This window comes from Pristis pectinata, chromosome 28, assembly GCF_009764475.1.
Source record: "Pristis pectinata isolate sPriPec2 chromosome 28, sPriPec2.1.pri, whole genome shotgun sequence".
NCBI lineage: Eukaryota > Metazoa > Chordata > Chondrichthyes > Rhinopristiformes > Pristidae > Pristis > Pristis pectinata.
In genome coordinates, this window is record NC_067432.1 from 28809858 (window position 1) to 28833834 (window position 23977).

Genomic DNA, 23977 nt, shown 5'->3' on the forward strand with positions numbered 1-23977 from the left:
ACCATCTTGCATGCACTGCTCTTTTGAGGTCTATCCACAGATTTTCGACGATGTTTAGGTCGCGGGGCTGTGAGGGCCATGGCAAAACCTTCAGCTTGCGCCTCTTGAGGTAGTCCATTGTGGATTTTGAGGTGTGTTCAGGATCGTTATCCTGTTGTAGAAGCCATCCTCTTTTCATCTTCAGCTTTTTTTACAGATGGTGTGATGTTTGCTTCCAGAATTTGCTGGTATTTAATTGAATTCATTCTTCCCTCTACCAGTGAAATGTTCCCTGTGCCACTAGCTGCAACACAAGCCCAAAGCATGATCGATCCACCCCCGTGCTTAACAGTTGGAGAGGTGTTCTTTTCATGAAATTCTGCACCCTTTTTTCTCCAAACTTCCCTGCGTCCTCGCCACAACATTCAGCGTCAGAAGTTTGCAAAGGAACATCTAAACACGCCTGATGCATTTTGGAAACACGTCCTGTGGACTGATGAAGTTAAAATAGAACTTTTTGGCCACAATGAGCAAAGGTATGTTTGGAGAAAGTTTGGTTAGTGACCAGTTTATGGTTGGAAGGATGACAGCACCCCCGAAGTCAAGTATGCTAAGAGTTTGGTATTGGGCTGTTTTGTGTTGTTGATGTTAACCATTTTCACTCCTTGTATTTCCTGTCTTACACTAAGCATTGAGAAGTGACTGAAATCTAAAATTTCTAGTTAGCATGAAATTACATAGTTCATTTCTTTTAACTGTGGCAAATAAATCTTTTTAATTCCCCTTTCTGCAGCTAAGGTATTCACTACAAATGTGAATTAGACAATGTCAATAAACAAAAAAGGAAATGGGGGAAATAAGATCTCTTTATTAGTCACATGTATATCAAAACAATCAAATGCATCTTTGCGTAGAATGTTCTGGGGGCAGCCCACAAGTGTTGCCACGCTTCCGGCACCAACATAACATGCCCACAATTCCTAACCAGTACGTCTATGGAATGTGGGAGGAAACCAGAGCACCCGGAGGAAACCCACGGAGACACGGGAGAACGTACAAACTCCTTACAGACAGCGGCCGGAACTGAACCCGGGTCGCTGGGGCTGTAAAGTGTTATGCTAACTGCTACACTAACGTGCCTGCTGTGAAGTGGAAGGTGAAGTCTGGAAAAAAAATAGGAGAAAAATATAGATTTTTTTCAAAATGACAATTTAAATCAAAGTAAGCTGAGGGCATACATTCAAATATGGAAATATCAAAGCTGAGTTAATGCCATTTGTTAATTGGTTTTCTAAAGTTTTAAATTCATGTGAGGTGTGTGTGATGTGAAGGCTTTGCTGTTCCTGCTCCCTTCAGTTTTAGGATCCTTGTGTAATTGTCCTGTGACAGGAAGGAAGTTCTTGCATTCCTAAGTGTTCCTCGGTCAGGACAGTTACAAAATGTTTTCAGATGCAGAAGACTTTTTTTTAATTGAACTGCCACAGCTGGACAATCAGACCAGATAAAATAGAATTAGTGTACCTTTTCATGCATGTGAAACTCAGAAGCTCCTTTTAATCCCCTCCTTGCTTGGCTTCTCTTTCACTTGCTTCCTTTTATTTCACATGTATCCCATGAACAGATAAACTTTGGTGCATGGCTTCAAAATGCAAACACTATTGAATACCTGACATTTTTCACTTAACCTAAGTTAACACCGATACCATTTGTCTCAACTGTTAGAGTACAGAATAGAGAATATTCCCGATCAGTTGAGCAGATAGTTTCTACAGACCTTGTCTTGGGTTTTTAATCACCATTTTAATGCCTCTGAGCTGACTGCTTGCTAATCTGACTGGTGCCACTGGATAGTAGGAAACCACAGTAGAAAAATTCAAAGATATTGGTCCTGTTAAAGGATAAAGCTTCTAAAGATGGGCTGATCTGATGAACAATGAAAGAGGCACTAACCAATCTGTGGGTAGCTCCTTGTGTTGCTGCTGCTGGTGATGAAGGGTGTACATTTACTTGCTAATATTCACGGTAAAAGCCATTAATCTGCCATTTTGTTTTTCAATAGTGGTTAGATTGCCTGTAGCAACAAGCCTGTATATGCAATCATTTGAGAGAGAATTTGCTTGTTGCAATTTGAACAGATGCAGGCTCCCCTCTGCCCTCTAAATAAAGTCTGTGATGTAATACTAAACGAGATTTATAAAATGGGCACCCTTTCTTGTTATCCAACCAATTTGAAGCTAAACACTTGACAGCCTCCTGCCAAGACTTTTATTTTATCTATCAAGATAATCATTTGTGGAAGGGACATGTCAGTGTAAACTATTGAGTTTGATTTTGCTGTTCTGTGTTTTGCATTATACCTTGACAGTCATTATGCAGGACTAAAAAGTAGGATGTGAAAAAATCCATCTATGATAAATGCGTATGCAGGATAAGGAAAAATTTATTCTGGGCATCTTGGATAGAAATTATTTATGTGATTTCAGTGCAAGGAAGATTGGTGCTGTATGAGAGTCCTTGGTGTAATTATATCCATTGTTGAGTAAAATTCTACATGGATTGGATCTTGAGTAAAAAAAAGTTTGTTGCACTACATTAATGTTCGGCAGAAGTCAAAAGAAATGACAGTTCAGTATCAACTCTGAACTTTACAGACATTTGGCGGGTTCACTTGGAACACAAAATTCGGAATACAAACTTTTATGTGAGATGGAAGTTGAGGAAAAATACAAGAAGCTGATAGCAATTTTGCCTTGAACTGGTTTAATGCTGCAGATCCCTTCAGTTGAGAACAAAGCACGAGAGTGTCCTTTTATGTTGTAGTATTTCTGCTTTGAAACATCGGGTGTTTACAATTCAAGGAGGGTCTGGTAATGGAAAAACAAATATTGCTAATGCTGGAAACACAAAATAAGATCACACTAGGTGGTTGCCATGCATTGGATTTATTGTTTTGGAAAGCAAGTCTACCAGCAATCAGAATAAGAAATGTAAAACTGGAAAGAAACATTTGCTTGCAGAAGTTTAAGCATCTTATGGAAAAGTGCATTTGTTAGCTTGAAGAAATCAAGAGAACAAAAGGTTTGTTTTATCAAGTTTTTAGTTAAAATGCAGTTTTTCAAAACAACATTTTATAATAATGCATCATTCCTGTTTGCTGCTTCTGGGAGGAGGAAGGTTTAATTTAAGAGATCGTCAGCTTCAGTTATACAAGTATCAGAAGCCTTTGAGTTTTGCTTCCTTCTGTGAATGGTGATAGTGAAACTGAATCCTCTTTCTACAGCTGTAATTTTGTCCCCTCTTCTGTGCAGGATGGGTAACCAGGAGAGAATCCTGAAAAGAACTAAATAACACAGTAATAGATTTTGACAGCTGTAGGAAGTAACGACTGTGTTTTAACTGTTTTGATTTGTAAACCACAAAGTGGATTACTGTGTTGATTGAAGGGTTATGTCTTGGAAATGAAATCCATTATAGAGGTTATTACCAGAGGTTTGGGTCAGTGAAATTTTTGGCAGCATTCCAAGCTGTCACTTGAATGATTGTGGCTTTGCCAATATGTTCAACTTGGCTTTTCAAGCTGCTGCTTACTTAAGTTATATTCTACCATGGGTCCTGAATTACCGGGGAGTCAGAACAATGCTTAACTGCAGTGAGAAATGAAATGAAATGATTTGCTTCAGGAAGTAGTGATGGTTATTGATCAATTGCAATATGTATAATTGACATGATAGCAGTAGAGTTGCTCAATCAACTTGATTATGTATTAGTGTAATACTAGTTTGCTTCCTGCCAGATAGAGAAAGTAGACATATTAGGGCAAGTGCTACCTAGGCATATAGGTTTGCCTTAAAATCCACTCTTTGTGTGTGTGTGTGTGTGTGTGTGTGTGTGTGTTATTTATGCGCTGTGAGGTACTATGCACTGTTGTAGTGTGTAAACTATGGAAATTTTTGAGGAAGTGTAACAAAAGAAATCAGAAGGAGCCTTTTATGTTGTGTGAGAATAGATTGCAGGGAAACGAGTGTGGGAGTGGGATTGACAGGATCGCTCTGAGACTTGATGGGCCAAGTGGCTTCCTCCTATGTCATAAAGAAATCTGTGTGTGTTTAGCTTCCATTTTTCATGCTGTGGTGTCAGATAATTACTGATGAGATGATATTAAAGTTTGCCCCGCTTTGCCTGTTCTGGTAAATGAGCCACCCATTTACACATACTTTACATTGATCACATTTGTTATTCTCCTCTACATTCCCACCAAATCTCCCTGATTCTACTTCTCTCCTACACACTAGGGGCAATTCACAGTGGCTAATTAACCTACCAATCCTTGGAGTTCAGGAGAATTCTCCTTGGCCAACATTTCTTCCTTGGCCAATGTGACAGCAAGACATTAGTTTTGTGATTGGTGATAATGAATTCACTACCACATATTAGTTTTTGGGTAAACACTCCACTTCAAGATTGGTTCTATTGTGATGTTTTCTTCTGTTTAGGCTGATGACAAAAATACAAATAGCTTATTGGATTCTTCAGCAAAATATTTCCTTGGGAGGAAAATATTTCTTATTCACCCTGCCTTGCAACAATAAGTGCCACTTATCTCAGCAGTGTTTTAATTGAAAAGACATCCAAGAATCAGTCACCTCCAAAAGATGCCTTTAACCTGTTGACTGGGAACATGTGTCTGTTCCTCAAGTTTGGTTAATAGAGAGGAATTGTGAAATGAAGAAGTCCAGCAGAAATTCACCAATTCCAGCCAATGTGACAATAATTACCAACAGGTTTACTTTTCTTTTTTCCTGATTACCTGTTATAATTTCATCATTGCCAGCAATGTTTTTCCCTGTTAAGGTATAGTAAGAAATGCAATCAAGTATTTCTAACCTTTAAAATCAATTAAATTTTTCCTCGCCCAGTAGAAGGGATTACATTGTGATGTGGAAATAGGAACTGGACTTTATCAATCAGCAGAGAGGTTTTATTACAACAAAGTGTATTTGTATAGATGGATGTGCTATAAAGCAAGAAAAAAATTTCTATGAATTTGAAATGATTTGTACTAACTTTGTCTCGTACATTTATTTATAAAATCTTAATGAGTCTTTACCAATCATTTAGCACACATAGTTACTTCTTCAACGTCCCTCCCATTCCCTGTTCTGACCTGAATGTACCTTACTTGGCACTTCAGTAGTGAAGGGGGTAACGTAGAACTTTGGATGGTTTTAAAGTTCAGCTTATGCAGTCCGACAAGGAAAGTGCTTTCATAAATAGCAACTTTCAAAAGGTTTTTTTTTGCTTTTTTTTGACAAATGAGAGCCCAAAGTGATCCATAAGTCATGTAACCTATATTTGAGTTTGGCTGTGGTGTTTGTCTTGCTTGGATAGCTTTGGAGACACTTACTCTTATCGACATCCTGCTTAAAGCTACTTAGTTCTGTAAACATTTAGCTGTAGGTAGCATCCATCAAACTGTGTGCACTAGAACTGTTCTGATGGTTAATAGGTGCAGCAATACAGCAGGGTATGGATACTAAAAAATTTGAAATATGCCATTTTGTGTCTATACTTGATTGCAAAGATTTCTTTGCTTTTTTGTAATGAATATAGAACTCAATGGTGATATCTGCTTTTTGCAGAGTTGTAGCACCGGAGATTTGGAACTGTTAATAAAACTCCCTTTTATACAGCAACTGCATCCAAGGGGCTCTGTGGACCAGCAGCAGAAGGGTCCAGCACTTCAACCTGTGACCTCGTGGCCCAGCACGTCCCACATTCCCGTCAAGCTGGGGCCGCAGCATGTGTGTTCCACGGGGAGTGCAGAAGGGCATGTTCAAAGGAGCATCAAGTGTATTCAAAACCTACAATGTAAGGACTGCTTTTTGCAAACCTGCAGCATAGTTGCTATAAATGGTGAAATCAACATGCAATATGCAGAACTGAGGAAATGCACAACCAATGGATCTGATCAAAATTCTGCTGTCCTGCCACATCTAGTAGTGGATGGTGGTGGACAATTAAAGGTGAGAGGAGGAGGAGGCTCCAAGAACATCCCCATCCTTGGTGAAGGTGAGGTACAGCATTAGACTGCCAGAGATGAGGCAGAAGAATTGTAACCTTGTTCAGCTCATTTTCAAACTATGTGTATCAAGAAACAGTGCAAACACTGAATACAACAAAACCTTGGGACCATACAATGTCATACGTGTAGGAATGAAGACCTACACTCCAGAACTACCCATACCTCCAGCCAAGCTTTTCCAGTGCAGTTATAACTCTGGCTTTTCTGTAAAATTCCCCTCGTATGTACTGTTCACAAAAAAAGAACAAATCCAATCACACTATCACCCAATAGGTCTACTTTCAATCATCAGCCAAGTGATGGAAAGTGTCATTAACAGTGCTATCAAGCAATACTTATTCACCAATAATGTGCTCACTGTCATTTAATCTCGGTTTTGTCATGACCACTTGATGGAAGACTCATTGTAGGTCCGAGCAGAAGGATGAATTCCACAGGTGAAGTGAGAGTGACGTTAAGGAAGCATTGGCTGAGTGTGACATCTAGAAGCCTGACGGACATCAAGGGGAAACCTGTACAATGATTGGAGTCATAAGCGTTTTCCTTTGTGCAGTGTTAGGTTGTTGGAGGTTAATTTGCATCGCTTCAGGAGTTCCTCAGGAAAGCATCCTAAACAGAGTTGGCTTCAGCTGCTTCAGTGACCAAACTTCCTTCACTGCAACAATCGTGGGAATGTTTGCATGCTGTTCTATTCCACTTCTCTGAAAATGAAGCAGTCCAAGCCTTAATGCAGCAGGACCCTAGCCAATGTCTAGGCATGAACTGCATTAATGCCAAGTGTGCTAGGGAATGATAATTTTCAAGAGATCATCTAACCACCTACCCTTGACATTCAATGGCATTACCAGTATCAGTGCTGAGTCCCTGGCCATCAATGCTTCCGGCAGCACTCTTGACCTGAAACTCAACTGGACCAGCCACGAGTACTGTGACTACAAGAGAAAATTGGGGGTTGGGTATCCTGCAGCAGGTGGCTTGCTTCCTGGCTTTCCTCCATGCTCCTGACTTGTGCCTTGTAGGTGATGGAATCCTCACCACTTGCCTGGGTGAGTACAGATCCAATAATATGAAGGAGCTTGACACCCAGCCAGGACAATGCAGCCAGATTGCTTGGCATTCCATCCACCATCCTGAATGTGCATTCTATCCACCACCAGTACACCTTGGCCGCTACATGTGTCACTCCAGTTACTTGTCTAAGCTATTCTGACAGAACCTTCCAAGGACAAAGGGAACAGTTGTGTTTTGCTACTCAGAAGACAGTAGCAGGGAACAAGCTTGTCCCATTGGAGTATACCAGCTGTGGCACTGATGGTCAAATGTCTGCAGTTCTGTCAAATTTTGTCTGAATGTGACATGACTAAAAGATGTTTCAATTTATGTATAATATAGAAGTATGGTATTCAATAACTTGTGAACTTCTGGGGTACCTTGAAGTTCTGTTTGATTTCCTTCACTTATACCATCTGTTACCTTTTGGTAGCTTTTTATTCTCTCATTTTATACCAAAGTATAAAAACAAAGGTAGAAATAGCTTGGACCCAATCTTGCAAAGAAAATGCATAACTTATTGTCTTGCCTTCACAAGATTTTGCTTCCCCACTGACTTTTTTTTGTTTAGAACATATTGTGATTGGGGGGAGAAATAAAATCTGTCCAACTTATATTATTATTTTGGGTTGTTTAGCTATCTGTGGGTAGTTATGTGTTTTTGGCCTTTTTCTGTTTTTTTTTATGTTGATCATTCTGTTACATTTTATGATGCATGTTTGCTGGGCTGTGTAATCCAGGGACTTGTAATGTGAACATGGAAGATGCTGCCTGCATTTGATTTGCTAAAATGGGGAACCTTGAGGTGGATCAGTTCCCTGCATACCCTATATTTACCAACTGCACCCAATAGCAAGAGCCCTGTATCTCTGCTTTACAGTATTAGGAATGTGATGTAATGTCCATAAAATGTATTGTTAATTTTATGAAAGCGTAAATAATAGTTAATCTTGTTTTGGAGCAATAACAGAAGAATTCATCATGTTCCCTTTTGTGGGAACAACTTTTTTTAAATGAGGTCCTTCACCAGGGCCTTGATTGTCATTAGAGTGGACTGGTCTTTTTGTGACTGGTTTAATGAGTTCTTGTGTGGATGAGTATGAGCACCTGCTTGATTACAGAAGTAAAGAGGAATGGATCCAGTGTGAAGGGTTTCTTATTGAGTTAGTTGCACTTGTAAGTCACAATTTATAGCATCAAATAAAAGGTCAAACTCAAAAAGGTTAAAAAGTTGAATAAGTTTTGACTGCAGAGCCAGTTGAAGAGCCACTTTGATGGTATCTTTAATTAAGAACCTGTATTGCGTTACTTTTTATTCCCTAAATGTTTCTTGTGTATCAGTGAGGAGAATATGGAAACAGATGTGAAAAAACTTTTTACAATTTTTGATTTTTGCAGTTTCTAATATTTTAAAACTTGAACAAATTTGAACATTTTAATCCAGGTTTAATACTTTGATAAAGTCCCATAAAGGACATTTGACAAACAAAAGCCTTCTCACCATAATGGGTAGTGTAGGTTGCTTTGTATTAATCAATGGTTAAAAATGTTTCTAGTATTGAGTAACGCAATTTAGAGAATTGGGCTCTCCTGTCAATTGGCAAAGTACTCAGATTGTAATTAAAGGACAATGGCAGTGTGCATTGTTCAGAACAGGAGAGCAAATGTAAGGTATCAGAAATCAATTACTGTTTTATTATTTTCTCCATATCTTGTGATGGCAATCGCACAGTAATCCACTTTGCCGCTAGCAGAGCTTTTCAGAAATAATTCAATAGTCATTCTATTTTCACTGTCCATTATAGAGCTTTATTGTATTGGTTTTAGTTCTTCCTGTTTTATTCTAAAACTGATTGTGGACCTGAGGATTAGCCTTGCATTAAGCTATTTCTCAGGTCCACAAACAGTACTTCGAGGGGTAATTTGGAACTAGCAGCATTTATGATGTTTCTCTGTTAATTTTATGTGGAACGTTTCTCTCACATGTATATTCCTATGAGAGCAAGAATATTTCCTTCTACAGTCTCACTATGTAGTGAAGTATAAACTGCAGTCAGTAAGACAAATATATTTGAAATAAAAAGAGAAAAATCTGGAAATTATCTGCCAATCAGGCAGCATCTGTGGAGTGAGAAACGAGAGCCAGTGTATTGGATCAATAACCTTCACATATTTTTGGTTTTAAGGGTAAGTTGAATTTCTGTGGAATTTTTTGAAAACTTCAACCTTGTGACTTTATATTGCAAAGTATTGAAAAGCAAGTGCTGTAGAATACACACTGTGCCAAAAGCTGGTAATTGGGTGGCCTCCGATACATTGGGTGGCAGCACTCCACATGGGCAAGGATGCCTTGAATTAGTTCAGATCTATTGGAAATGAAAGTACAGGTTGGATGCAAGCTGTCATTGTAGGATGGGGTTAGATGGTGGTTAAGGTACTGCCCTAGTGTCTGGAGTTCTGAGGATTGTTCCAGAAGTGTGAGTTGGAATTCTACCATATCAGCTGGGAATTTAAATTAAACTAATTAGATTTGAAATAGAATAAAAAGCCAGTATGTGCCCATGAAGCTAAAATTCTTATTACAAAAAAACATTTACCTTGTCCTTCAGGGAAGAAAATCTAAGAGCCTTACTTAGTCTGAAATCACATATGGGCTGGACTAACCAAACCGGTTGACTCTTCACTGCCTCCTCAGTTGGGGGCAATTAAAGATGGGCTGAAAATTCCAGCTGTCTTGTGATGTCCACATTTCCAAGAACAAATATTTCTTTTAGCTATTGCTACTGTTCAACAGTGCTATGTGCAGCAGATTTGGCAATCCATCCTCGTAACAAAAAAGGTACCTTCTGTTCCCCCAATACAGACTGTTCTTTGGTTCTTGGTTCTGGCTGTGGGAAAAGGAAGTACAGGTGTGGGGACCTGAGGCATTTTTTTGGATAGGAGGAAATGGGGATGGAAAAGAGTATTTTAGGAAAGTCCTTGTTAAATTTTATTCGGATTTATTTGGGTCCAGGTCCATTATAGTTTAGCATGTTTGTTTCTGTTTGATTATAGTTCTACTGACTTTGTAATGCACATAATAGACTGCCTAAACATTTGATGTCTATGGCGCTTTAATATTTAGAGCCCTCTGTCATGTGCTGGTGCTGCAGGAGATGAGTTCAATTTGTGTTTAATACAGCAAGTTCCCCTCCACTGGAGGGATTATCACTGCGGAAGTCCAAAATGCACTGAGATACAAAGGAATCAAATTGATTTTGCCCAAAATCTCCAATTATCACAATTCCTGTGATGGTGTCTGTGTTGCTTATTGGGAAAGCACCACCCAATCAATCCTACCCTCAGCATCCACCTCTATTTTATAATTTGGTGGCAGCATATTTTTAAAAAGAAAATTGAAGTGCATCTCATGAATCTTCTGTACAACAGGATTATACAAATGATTGATCCATAGTCAGAAACTTGCTTATTTTTTTCTTGGACTTAAAAGTTTCGCTAGGTGTATAGTGCAAATTTTGTTTCCCAACAGCCACTCTGTTTGCCTTACCTTGCACTTTGTGGATTTAGGTTTGAATCAGAAGTGAGTGTATGCATTGTAGGCAAATTTATTCAATTCATGGCAATGGAAGTGGCAAAAGGTTAATTTGTAGTTGTAAACATTATCCTGGGAATCTCATTTTCCCATTCTAACCTTTTGTGGCACTGGTTGGGCAGTTACTTACTGTGGTAAAATCAAAGATTTGACAAGTGTATCTTAAGTTGATTTTGGAATGAAATAACTTCTCTTCTTGGTTTTGTAGCTGGTATAATAATGTAACAGCCTGATCAGAACCAAGAAGTTTGACATTAGATCTGAAGTCGTATTGCAGTTCTAACCTTGAAGAAACAGGATGCTCTCACTATTAACTTAATATGTGAATATTGTTATGTTATAGCTAGTTTTAAATGTTCTTAAACAATATCAATGTTGAGTAACATTGGCCATGTATTTTTGGAATAAAATTGTTAGTTATAGAAAATTACATTTTAACTTTTCTCTGAATTTTTTCATGGTTTTTGTGAATGGAAATTAATTGCATCCAGGGAATGATATCAGCTGTTGCTTTTGAGAGGAGAGAATTAAGATAACTGGCAAAAGATCTTGAAACTATATGAGGAACAAAAGCATGTGTTCTGTTACAGTCTTGTCTGTGTTCTTTGTTGCAATCTTGAATGTGTTGGCCGATAGGATAGTGGAAACAAATTGAATAATAGCATTCAAAATGAAATTTTATAACTTAGTTGAAGGAGGAAAATCAGGAGGGCTGGGGGTGGAGGTTGATGTAAGTGGGATTGATTTGGGTAGTGCATTCCCAATAGCCAAAACAGACGCAATGCTCCTTATTGTCTGCTGTGCTTATCATTTTCATTTCCATGGGAGTGTGTCTGGATCCCATAAGTTACTTTGGTATACCTATGACTATTTATTTATACTAAATATAAAATGGTAGATAAATTTTTTTAAAAATTTTATTTACAGGTGGTAACAGACCCTTCCGGCCCAATGAGTCCGCGCCGCCCATTTTAAACCTAAATTAACCTACCCATACATCTTTGCAATGTGGGAGGAAACCGGAGCACCCGGAAGAAACCCACGCAGACACGGGAGAACGTACAAACTCCTTACAGACAGCGATGGGAATCGAACTCCGATTGCTGGCGCTGTAATAACGTCACGCTAACCGCTATGCTACCGTACGTAGATTTCCCAGAGTGATAGCTGAGAAATCTGTAGAAGTTGGTGGTGCTAAGTAGAATGGTGTGCATCAGCCCATGGCCAGAAATAGCCCAGTTACTGACTTTCCGGTTAATTGACCTAGGCCAATCTCGGCCAATATTCTCTGATGTTCATGTTGAAATAACATTTTTTTAGTGCAAAATAAATCTATGAAGAGCTTATTGCAAGTAAATATCAAGACTTCCAGAAGTTTTTAGTCAACTTTATAATTGTTTTAAACGACACTTGAAAACCTTTTCTAGTTGGTCTAATGTATTGTGTGGTAGAAAGAATTCCTCAGTAGTAAGTAACCATGTACTGGCTGAACCTCAGTTCTGAAATTTTGCTTTTATTGAAATCAATGGAACCAAATTTTGGAAGTGGAGTTCAGTGTGTACACATTATTACATCATATTTTCCCCCTTGTGTCTTTACCCTTCCACCAGAAAAGTGGTAGTCACCCTATCTTTGCTGCACCATCACCCTATCTGTGCTGCACCATCACCATCTGTTTCAGAGCACTGTTCACTCCTCAAAGGGATCTGATTATCAACAAAGCCAGGAGATGCGAACCAAATCGCCCACTCTGTGCATTGCATGTCTTTTTTAAATTCTGCATAGGACATTTTTTTTCAATTACACCTTTCTTGCTCTGTTGCAGAAAGACAATAAATAAGCTTCCATTCTTTTCCTTGAGATTTTAATGTTTTCTTTAGTTTCCTTCTCATTAAGTTGAAAATTGACTGAGTTTGCGTCCAGCCGTTTAGTCAGAATTGTGTTCTTAGTTTTACGCTCTCCTGTACTATCTTGGTGCCCTGATTAATATTCAATTTCTTGACCACAGTGAAGACTACTTAAGCTAATTTAGTAAAGCATTGAATTAACTTAAGTTTGAACATTGGTAACATTGTAATAAAACTTGCTGTCGTAAGGATTTGTTTTATTAATTTTTCTCTCAACTGTTGTACCTAAAAAGGGAACTTTGTCTTACGGTGCAGAAAAATCTATACCTTGTGTTCATGACAGATGTTTAGTACGGTTTCTTGATCCACTAGAATGGAATCTCCATGGCACGTATTGCATCTCTGAGTTTTTCCAGATGTCAGGGTATACACTGTGCTATGCTGAATTTAACAAATCAGGTAAATCTTCACCTGACTCGAGTTGCTAATCCTGTTGTAGTTAGCATCCATGTCCCAGAAGTAAGATAAGAGAACCAATTAATACATTCACGGTTGCTTTTTGTTTCCTGCAGTGTGTGCTCATGTGGTTTTCTGGTTTAGATGATAACTGGCTAGTCACATACACACGGTGATGGGCCATGTTCGGTGCCTTTTGAGGCCTGCTTGCCAAATTACAATATAATTTGTCTCTTTCTGAATGAGAAAATTATAGGCAAAAACCAAGAAAAAAAATTGGGGTGGGGGGGGGGCAAGGTGGAAATAAAGGTCAAGGTAACAAGCAAGACTAGTTTCAGATCTATCTTTTGGCAGCAGTATATATTCTCCTGAGAGAAGTCCTCCTCTCCTAAAGATAGATTGGAACCTTCCATTTTGCACAGCCTGAGCTGGTGTTGCCAAATTTATTCACATCTTGTTGAATGGTGGAGCAGGCCTGAAGGACCAAGTGGCCCATTCCTCCTGGTTCCACTGCCTGGCAATGATCCAGCCTGTGCAGCAGTCTGAAAAGTTTCTGATAGCTGGAGACTGCCCTTCTAAAGACAAGCTCCTCACAGGTAGGTCAAACAATGTTTTGTCTCTAAATTGTTGTCAGAGGGTTTTTTGAATTCCCAGCCTGAGAATGGAATCTCTAGGAAGCCAGGGAGTTTTTAGTGGCAAATGTTTAATCAAGCTGTTTAATATTTCAAAATGCTTTTGGCATCCTGGCATTTATAAATCAAAGTATTGAGTGTAGGAGTTGGAATGTTTTGGTGAGGTTGTATAAGTCATTGGTGAGACCAAATTTGGAATATTGTGTGCAGTTCTGGTCACCGAACTACAGGAAGGATGTCAGTAAGATTGAAAGAGTGCAGAGGAGATTTACTAGAACGTTGCCGGGTCTTCAGGAGTTGAGTTACAGGGTAAGATTGAGCATGTTAGGAATTTATTCCTTGGAGTGGAGAAGAATGAGGGGAGATATGACAGAGGTTTACAAAATGATGAGGGGCATAGACAGGGTTAATGCAAGTAGGCTCTTTCCACCTAGATTAGGAGAGATAAGTACGAGAGGACATGGCTTTAGCGTGAAAGAGGAAAGGTTTAGGGGGAACATTAGAGGGAACTTCTTCACTCAGAGTGGTGGGAGTGTGGAATGGGCTGCCATCTGATGTGGTAAATGTGGGTTCGCTCTTAACTTTTAAGAGTAAATTGGATAGATATCTGGATGAGAGAGGTCTGGAGGAGTATGGGCTGGGGGCAGGTAAATGGGACTAGCAGAATAATGTTTCACACAAACTAGAAGGGCCGAATGGCCTGTTTCCTGTGCTGTAATTTTCTATGGTTCTATGGTTACGGTGTCTGATTATGACTCAGTTCTACATTATTTACTTCCAGGCCAATGATGCTAGTGTGGTGTCTCACATATTGCCTTGTGCTCGTGAAAGTAGCTGTAATGTGTGTCTGACCTTTTGAACAGCCAGCTCATTGTTAATTATGCTTCTATGATGGCATTCTTGCCTCTGAATCAGTCAAGTCCCACTTCAGGGTCTTGAACAAAGATGCTCAGCTGCAACTCCAGTGCTGTTGTAAGGAGTAACTGTCAAAACAATCCAGAATTATACAGCCAAATATATATTACATTTTCTGGTCTAAGTTTTCCTGATAACTAAAATTTCTTTCTTGCATTTGTTTCTGATGAGCACTTTCTACATTTTTCTGCAGTCTGACAGAAAGCAATTTCCTTTTTGCATTCGATGGTCCATTTCATAGATTATTTCTGAACTGAGGATGAGGAAGTATTGTATATAACTTGTATGCACATTAGACATTACTGTTATGCTTCATCCTGGCCAAAGTGAAGCATTTTATTTCCTAAATGCAGAATAACTTCAGCTTGATCTGCTCAGATTACCCACTGCAATAGTCGTCTGTTAATGTCCTAATTCGGAGTGTTTGTTGTGAAAGTAGAAAGAAGTATCCCATTCCTCATTGAAATCCTTGTATTGATTTCTGTGCTGTACATCTCGTTCAACATCTGCTGTTCTGGAGCATGTGCACAAACCCTGTAATGGATAGAGCAATCTAAGCACAGACCTTTCACAGTGGCGGTGTAAAATGCTGCTACATATGGACGACCTTAACTGATTGTAAATCTGATTAGTATTGGTTAGTTCTTGGCTTTCATCTCACAGGAAGCTAATTGTGTTATATAAGGGAATCTGACAAGAGACTTGTTGTTTAAGCAATAGTGCTTCAGTGGCATTGTGCTAAGACAAAAGCAGACTGCATTTTACATTCACAGTAAAATCGGGTGCATTAGCAACCCTAAAAGTGTGAAAAGCCATTAGGTTTCCGACATAAATTTTCTGTTAAAATAGATATTTTTTGAAAAATTGAGCTTTAGTTTTCAACTTTGATTCTGACAAGTTAACCTTTGCATTGGGTACTATTATCTCTGACATATTTATCCTGCAGTAATCTTTCTTTTTTGGACTTGATTATCATTTTATTGAATTCAGCAAGAACTATAACTGCTAAGCGGTGTATTGAATTAATTTGTAGATTTGGGAATTTATGTCACGACGTTTTTGTCAGTTCTGTTTCATCCTTGTATCGATAACAGGTATTCCATATTTGGGGTAAAAGTTTTTCAGAAGTTATTCACCCTCCAGTACCTCAACTAAAGAGGCCATTGTTCATGTGTGTGTTTTTATAGTGAATGTCAATAAACTGTTCAGCCTTTGAGGCATCACAGCTACTTCTGGTTCAGCATTTATTGTGTAGATATGCATCCAGCAGGGTCACTGCATGGAAACTGGGAATAGGAATCCTGGCCTAACTTTTTCTGTCTTGACCCATAAGTACTGAGTTCAATTATATTGACCATTAATTGCTCCCCTCATAAATTTACCACCTACTAAGGACTTTTAAAACATTTTTTATTGGTGTGGGTACTTGCAGGGTAAACTCTCTGGGCTGTTGAGAAAGCTGCCTTACAAGCTGCTGTAACTGTATTTCTGTTGAAATTGTGAATTTTTTTTTGGAGTGCTGATTGAGGAGGGATTGGTACTTTCTTTCTCTGGTAAACTGTGCACCTTTTCACCAAGACGGATGATTGATCTCTGACATTTATTGCACCCCCTATGGGTTGGTTGATTATTAACTGGTCACAATCTGTATTTTTTACCCATTGATTAGATTTTGGTTTTCTTTAATCCTCAAAGTTTGTATTGATCTACAAGCGTGCCTTTCATCTTTATACTGGACCTTAGAATTAATTCTTCTGTACATATTGATGAGTTACAAATTTTCCAGAGGTGTGAAATTTTTATGAGCCCTAATGTTCTTATTGTTAGCAACACTTGTATTGGTTGCGTGGTAAGGCTCAATGATCATTTATCCTGAGGGAAGTTTTGTCCTTTGTAACTCTGCAATCCTGAAAGAGTTTGGAGTTCCTTTCAGGTCCTGGAGTGTGAGAAATGACTCTCCTCACCAGGATCCTTTCAATTGCTGCTGGCAAAAACATCTGTGAGATGGTAACTGCTTGTATTGGGAAAGTCAGTTTCACATTAGTGCAGTCCATCATGTCAACCAAGTGAGCAAGCTACTGCAGGATTTATTTAGATTTCACAGCAAATATATCTGTGAAGATATAGTGGTGGACTATGTTACAGCATGGTTGTTCATTGAAGTAATGTTTTACAAAATGTCCATGTTTTGAATGACGATTAGAGCAGTAGAAGAACTTTGGAAAACATTTGTTATCTTGGCTTCAAAGTAGCTTAGGTTCTGTTTATGCCTTTTTATTAAAGAAAGCTCATGGAATGGAAATTTAGTCTCACTCCGGGTTTGCGGGGGGAGGAGGGAGAAAGTATAGATGGCTTTCATAGACCAGTTGTGTATAAGTGCATAAATGTCTTCAAGTCTTGAAATTTAAGCTTACTAGAATAATTAGCTCCATTAATTCATATGGTATTGCTCAGGAGTTATTGCACAAGTGATTTTATGTAAATACAAATCCTTGGATACCACAAATTTTGTATCAATATTTCAGAAAATAATTTTCTTGGTCCTTAAACTACTAGGGATTTGTTTCCCAGATCAATTTTTTTAAAAAAAGAATCGTTCACTTAAACCCCTGCTTTGATTACCAATGTGAAAGAATAATTTTGCAAGTACTCCAATCCTGTAGCCAGCTATAAACCTAGTTTCAGAGTTGAAGGTGAGAGGTTTTTACAAATTAATTTGTGGGACATGTTCCTTTTAAGTTAAGGAATACAACTGAATCATCTCAAAAATTAACCTTTGGTTCTCATTGTATTTTGATCTGTTTCAGTTGGGGTGTTAACTTGTAGGAAGTGTTTTGGAATATTTTGGAGATTTTTTGCTTACTGATGTTTGTTTTCTAGTTATATCCTAATAACTAGTCTGAATTTCTAAACATGGTGCTGTTCCTTCTATTTCAGGTATGTCTCCATTTGAGGTTCAGCCAATTCATACAGTGGTGAAGGAAGGGGAAGTAGCACGATTTATCTGCAAGATACATGCAAATCCTCCACCAATCATAACCTGGGAGTTCAACCGGACAGCACTGCCCCTAGCTACTGACAGGTACTGTACCGAGTGGGAAACTTGTAAAAACAAAAATCTGTATAATTAGAGTGGTATTCTATTCAGTAAAACTCCAATAATGTGGCACCCTCATGATGCTGGATTAACAAATTTTCTGGACTGTTGGATGTTTCTTCTATTAATACCCCAACATAATTTTATTTCACTTTTTTTTAAACATGCTACATAGTAGTGAACTCAGTAAGTTTCAGCTTGTAAATTTAAGCTTGTTAAAAGAAAAAAAACACTCCACACCCTGGCTCCAGCTGCAAACCTACGCATGTTCCTGACCCGTACCCCCGTTTCACCACGCGCACTCCAGAACCCTGGGTCGCAGTCCAGGAGAATGAGAGAGCTAGATGCCAACCCATCAGGATTTCCAAATGATTGGAACCAGAGTTTTACTGTTACATAATTTGACTTTAATAGTTAGTTAAATATACCACTGTTTTAGTTGTGCACAATTTTGCTTTTGTTTCTTTTGTTAATGAAATGAAATTTTGCTGCAGTGCCTGAATTGTTACCGACACTGTTCCAATATACCAAATTGTTGTATAAATCTGAAAACTCAGTATGGTTTTTTTTCAGAAGATAAAATTCTCTTTCTCCCCAGGATAACTGCTCTACCGACAGGAATCCTTCAGATCTATGGTGTTGAGAGACAACACGCTGGACTGTATCGTTGTGTCGCAACCAACATTGCAAATAGGCGCAGGAGTGTAGAAGCCATTTTAACTGTTGTTCCAGGTATACAATTGAGAGGTCTGTCTTCCTGGACAGTTTCCAATAATTGGTTCAATTAGACTTCGCATTGAACTTTAGAGTTGAAGATGCCCATAATCACAGTATCTAATCTGAAAGTCTGCATATGCATTCTCTGCCAGGAATTGATTCAACAGATGAGTCCAAGTTATGCTTAACCGTGGAAGTATACTTGTAGGGTAGTTGAGCTTGTCAGCATTTCCTCAACTTCCTGAAGCAAAACATATTTAAGATATGTCATTGGTCTTCAGTCATATTTTCAAAATATTGACTATTATGCCTTCACCAAAGTAGGTGGATTAGGGTGGAATTAGCCCCCTCTTGGTTTGGAAGAGAATAGCACAAAGAATCTTCACAGGGGTGTTCCTTAGACAACTGAAGTGGCAAATTTTCCGCAGCTATGCTCAAATTGCCAACAGGGCTGCACCAATTATTGTTCCAGATCAAGTCAGCGCTTGAAATGTGATAATGTTACCTGCGGCTAACTGTACATGGACGTTAGTTTTTTTTAATCATTTGGGGTTCCTTTATATTAAAAGGAAAAAAGAGGTTGTCATGATATCTGTTTTGATTGGATATAATGGCTCTTTCACCATTTGCTGGGGATCTCGATGTGACTTTCCAATTTTCATGCATTATTGGTGATGCTATTTAAAACAAGATATCTCTTTGTGCATGTATTTTAATTAAATTTTCCTCTAACTGGAAAATTATCAATTTATTATGCCCTTTTGATTTTGCTGGTTAGTTAATTTTTTTTGGGATTCCCTAATGGAAGTCATTGCTATTTACTAATCATTTTTTAATTGATTTGTCATTGACAGCATGGGAACCAAAGACATTGCAGAAACCAGTGATAATCGCAGGTCCCCAAAATATCACTGTGCCTGTGCATCAAACAGCGATGCTGGAATGTGTTGCCATCGGTTCCCCCAAGCCTCTTGTTTCTTGGAGTCGTTTAGGTGAGGTCCCATTTCCCCTCTTCCTCTGATATTTAGAAATCACACAGCAATGGCTAAACTAGTTTAAAATATTGTGACTTTTTTGAAATACAAATGTAACCTTGAACCAATATGCAGAACACAGTGATATTAAATAGTCAGCAAATTATTTCTATTATAGATGATTTATCTTCCCTGCATTTTAATACTGATCATTTTGGACCTAAATGTGTACTTACTGCACAATTGCTATTGTAGTTTGTTTCTCTTTATAAATGATCTAATTTTGGTGGTTAGTTGATATAAACTTATGCTCTTCCCAAACAGATCACAGATCTATTGACGTCTTCAATACACGTGTTCTGGGGAATGGGAATCTGATGATATCAGATGTGAAGGTCCAGCATGCTGGAATATACGTGTGTCGGGCCACCACACCAGGCACACGCAACTACACTGTTGCAACAGCTATGCTTACAGTATTGGGTAAGTTAACAAATACATTTTATGCTAAGATTTACACAAGTTAGTACATTTTGAAGGTGTTTACTGTGGTTCTTTGACAATACAAGTAGGCTCATTACTAAAGTAAATAAAAATCATAAAAATCTTCTCACTTGTACAGCACTACAGCTGTCTCTCAGAAATATCTCTTTAAACAACGTGGATTGGTTTGGAGTGCAGTCACTGTTTTACAGATAAACACAAAAATAACTTGGAGCTTCATTAAGAATGGCCATTTAATCTTCTATTGGAGTGATTGGTTGAGGAAGAAATATTGGCCTGTCAAAGCTTCCCTTTTCACTTCAGATCATGTCATGGGCTTAGTTAACATCCATTAGAGAATCTGAAGGGATAGTGCTTTGACAATGCAGTGCTCCTTCAGTACTGCACTAATGCCTTGGCCGAGATTATGTGCTCAGACCTCAGAAATGAGGGTACAACCGACTAAGCCAAGCTGACAAAAATGGTATTTTGTTTACTGTTATTTACAAAAAGGGCAAAGCTTTTAAAAGGTAATAAATTAGAGCTGGTATCCCTGAAAGAATGTGGATGAACACAGTGGACATTCTATAAAGGACTGTTGAGTAGCAGGATGATAACTATCAGAAGCTACCGAATTACTTTGGTTTGAGTGAAAAGCTTTAGTGGATAATGTGGGGGGGGTGGCGGTGGAAATGACTAAACCTATATTTTTGTTTTAAAAATTAGAATCCTGTGCACTAGCATTGTCCTTTGCTGAATTTTTCTGGCTTTGAATGCACATTTAGCTGCTCGTGGTTTCCTTTTTGTTTTGTTTCTTCTGATCCATTTGTTTCTGATTTGGATGTGAAATATAGTGTCAATCGAGACATTTCAAATTTTTTTCAATTTTACTCATTAGTTGAATATTATGAAAATGAGGAGTACAGTAAGATGAAACGTTTATCCAATTTGGGCACAAGGTGATGACATTAACACTTAGCGTAGTCAGGTGTGTGGTAGTGACCAGGTGACAATGTAGGAATGGTTTGGGGTTGTCCACAAGGCATTTCTTGCTATTCTGAAGCCCCCTCCTATTCAAGAAAATTACATTTCCTGCACTGGGACTTTCACCCATGTCAGTCCATCACTCGCTTGCTTATACGTCTGAGATTTATTCCATGGTGATTTCCAACCCCCCCCCCCCCCCCCCCCCCCCAATTGTGTGGCTTTGATCTGTTGAGTGAGGATGCATGGCACTTTTTTCAGAACAAAGTAAGAGTTTGGTGTTTCAGGTGTCTTCCATGTTTGCAGCACCACCTTCTTTTGTTGAGTGGCCTGAGAGTCTCACCCGTCCTCGCGCTGGTACCGCGAGGTTCATGTGTCAGGCAGAAGGTATTCCTACACCGAAGATTAGTTGGCTGAAGAACGGACAAAGGATTCACTCCAATGGACGTATCAAAGTGCAGTACAGCAGGTAAAGTGTTGACTTCTTAGTTTTACTTTGAATTTGATATGCTAATGCAAGTATGAAAGAAATTGATGTCATTATATTTTTGAAAAATGCATACTATTCTGGCTTTTCCCTGTGGCACAGCTGCTTTTGCAACAGTTTTGTTGCTTAAACTCCATGATAAGCAATGGTTTAACTAGACCATCAACTGTCCTTGCCAATTAGTGGTCTTTTGGGATGTAAAATTAAAACCCCTGACCCAAACTTGAGTGGTGGTAGTTTTTTTTCCAGACCCAATAGAACTATCTGAAACATGCCCTCTCTTCACGTGGCCGCAAAATCCTCATCTGGATATAGTACTGAGCCAGACTGGCATTGGGTTCCATCCAACCTGAGCCCAAATGTTTAATTGAAATATAGGATAACTTGGATACTTGGTGTTTCTTGGTGATACTTGGTGAAAACACCTGAAACACCAAATATGGAATACTTGGATAAGTACATGGGACTACGATATCGTGGCTATTACAGAGACATGGCTGACATTAGGGCAGGAATGGATATTGAATATTCCTGGTTTTCAGTGTTTTAAAAGGGATAGGGAGGGGGGGAGAAGAGGAGGAGGGGTGGCGATACTGGTCAGGGACACTGTTACAGCTGCAGAAAGGTTAGATAATATAGAAGGATCCTCTCTGGAATCAATATGGGTGGAAGTTAGGAACAAGAAAGGAGCAGTTACTCTCCTGGGAGTATTCTACAGGCCCCCCAGTAGCAGTAGGGATACTGAGGAGCAGATTGGGAGGCAGTTTTTGGAAAGATGCAAAAATAACAGGGTTATTATAATGGGAGACTTCAACTTTCCAAATATTGATTGGTACCTGCTTAAGTGCCAAAGGTTTAGACGGGGCGGAGTTTGTTAAGTGTGTCCAAGACGGATTCCTGACACAGTATGTTGACAGGCCGACTAGAGGGAATGCCATATTAGATCTAGTTTTAGGTAATGAACCGGGACAGGTGACAGATCTATCAGTGGGTGAGCATTTGGGGGACAGTGACCATTGCTCCATAACCTTTAGAATTGTCATGGACAGGGGTAGGAGCAAAGAGGACGGGAAGATACTTAATTGTGGAAAGGCGAATTATGAGGCTATAAGGCAAGAACTTGAGAGTGTAAATTGGGATGACATTTTTGAAGGGAAATGGGATCTTTTGCAGGATGTTAGGGATAAATTTGTTCCGGTGAGGCAGAGAAGGAATGGCAGGGTGAAGGAACTGTGGGTGACGAGAGAGGTGGAACAACTAGTTAGGAAGAAGAAGGCAGCATACATAAGGTGTAGGCAGCAAGGATCAGACAGGGCTCGTGAGGAATATAGAGTAGCAAGGAAGGAACTTAAGAAAGGGCTGAGGAGAGCAAGAAGGGGATATGAAAAAGCTTTGGCGAGTAGGGTTAAGGAGAATCCCAAGGCTTTTTTCTCATACATGAAGCGCAGAAGGATGGCTAGAACAAAGGTAGGTCCGATTAAAGACAAAAGTGGGAGGATGTGCCTGGAAGCTGTGGAAGTGGGTGAGGTTCTCAATGAATTCAGTATTCACCAAGGAGAGGGGCCTTGATGACGCTGAGGACAGTGTTGGAAAGGTTAATGTTCTAGAGTATGTAGATATCAAGAGAGAGAATGTGTTGGAGCTGTTAGAAAATATTAGGACAGATAAGTCCCCGGGGCCTGACGGAATATTCCCCAGGCTGCTTTGTGAGGCGAGGGAGGAGATTGCTGAACCATTGGTTAGGATCTTTGAGTCCTCGTTGGCCATGGGGATGGTACCGGAGGATTGGAGGGTGGTAAATGTTGTCCCCTTATTCAAAAAAGGTAGTAGGGATAGTCCAGGGAATTACACACCAGTGAGCCTTACGTCTGTGGTGGGTAAGCTGTTAGAAAGGATTCTAAGAGATAGGATCTATGAGCATTTAGAGAATTGTGGACTGATTAGGGATAGCCAGCATGGCTTTGTGAAGGGAAGATCTTGCCTCACAAGCCTGATAGGGTTCTTTGAGGAGGTGACCAGGAAGATTGATGAGGGTAGTGCAGTAGATGTGGTCTACATGGATTTTAGTAAGGCATTTAAAGTTCTGCATGGTAGGCTTCTTCAGAAGGTCAGAGGGCAAGGGATCCAGGGAGGCTTGGCTGTGTGGATTCAGAATTGGCTTGCCTGTAGAAAGCAGAGGGTTGTGGTGGAGGGAGTGCATTCGGATTGGAGGGCTGTGACTAGTGGTGTCCCACAGGGATCGGTTCTGGGACCTCTACTTTTCGTGATATTTATTAGTGACTTAGATGAGGGGGTGGAAGGGTGGTTAGCAAGTTTGCAGATGACACAAAGATCGATGGTGTTGTGGATAGTGTGGAGGGCTGTCGACGCTTACAGAGGGATATTGATAGGATGCAGAGCTGGGCTGACAAGTGGCCGATGGAGTTCAATCCGGAGAAGTGTGAGGTGGTACACTTTGTAAGGACAAACCCCAAGGCAGAGTACAAGGTAAATGGCAGGATTCTGGATAGTATGGAGGAGCAGAGGGATTTGAGGGTTCCTATCCACAGATCACAAAGTTGCCTCACAGGTGGATAGGGTAGTTAAGAAAGCTTATGGGATGTTAGCTTTCATAAGTCGTGGGATCAAGTTTTAGAGCCGTCAAGTAATGATGCAGCTTTACAAAACTCTGGTTAGGCCACA

The 23977-nt window shown here is 39.4% G+C and overlaps 1 protein-coding gene across 1 annotated transcript in view; it reads left to right on the top strand.

Annotated features, from left to right (window-relative positions):
• The window catches only part of LOC127583900 (protogenin-like), a 114265-nt gene that overhangs the window by 34259 nt on the left and 56029 nt on the right, over positions 1 to 23977 (top strand). Inside the window, 5 exon segments of the mRNA XM_052040290.1 lie at positions 17491 to 17635; positions 18249 to 18382; positions 19222 to 19359; positions 19666 to 19824; positions 21115 to 21277. Of these exon segments, the coding sequence (XP_051896250.1) occupies positions 17491 to 17635; positions 18249 to 18382; positions 19222 to 19359; positions 19666 to 19824; positions 21115 to 21277 (739 nt within the window).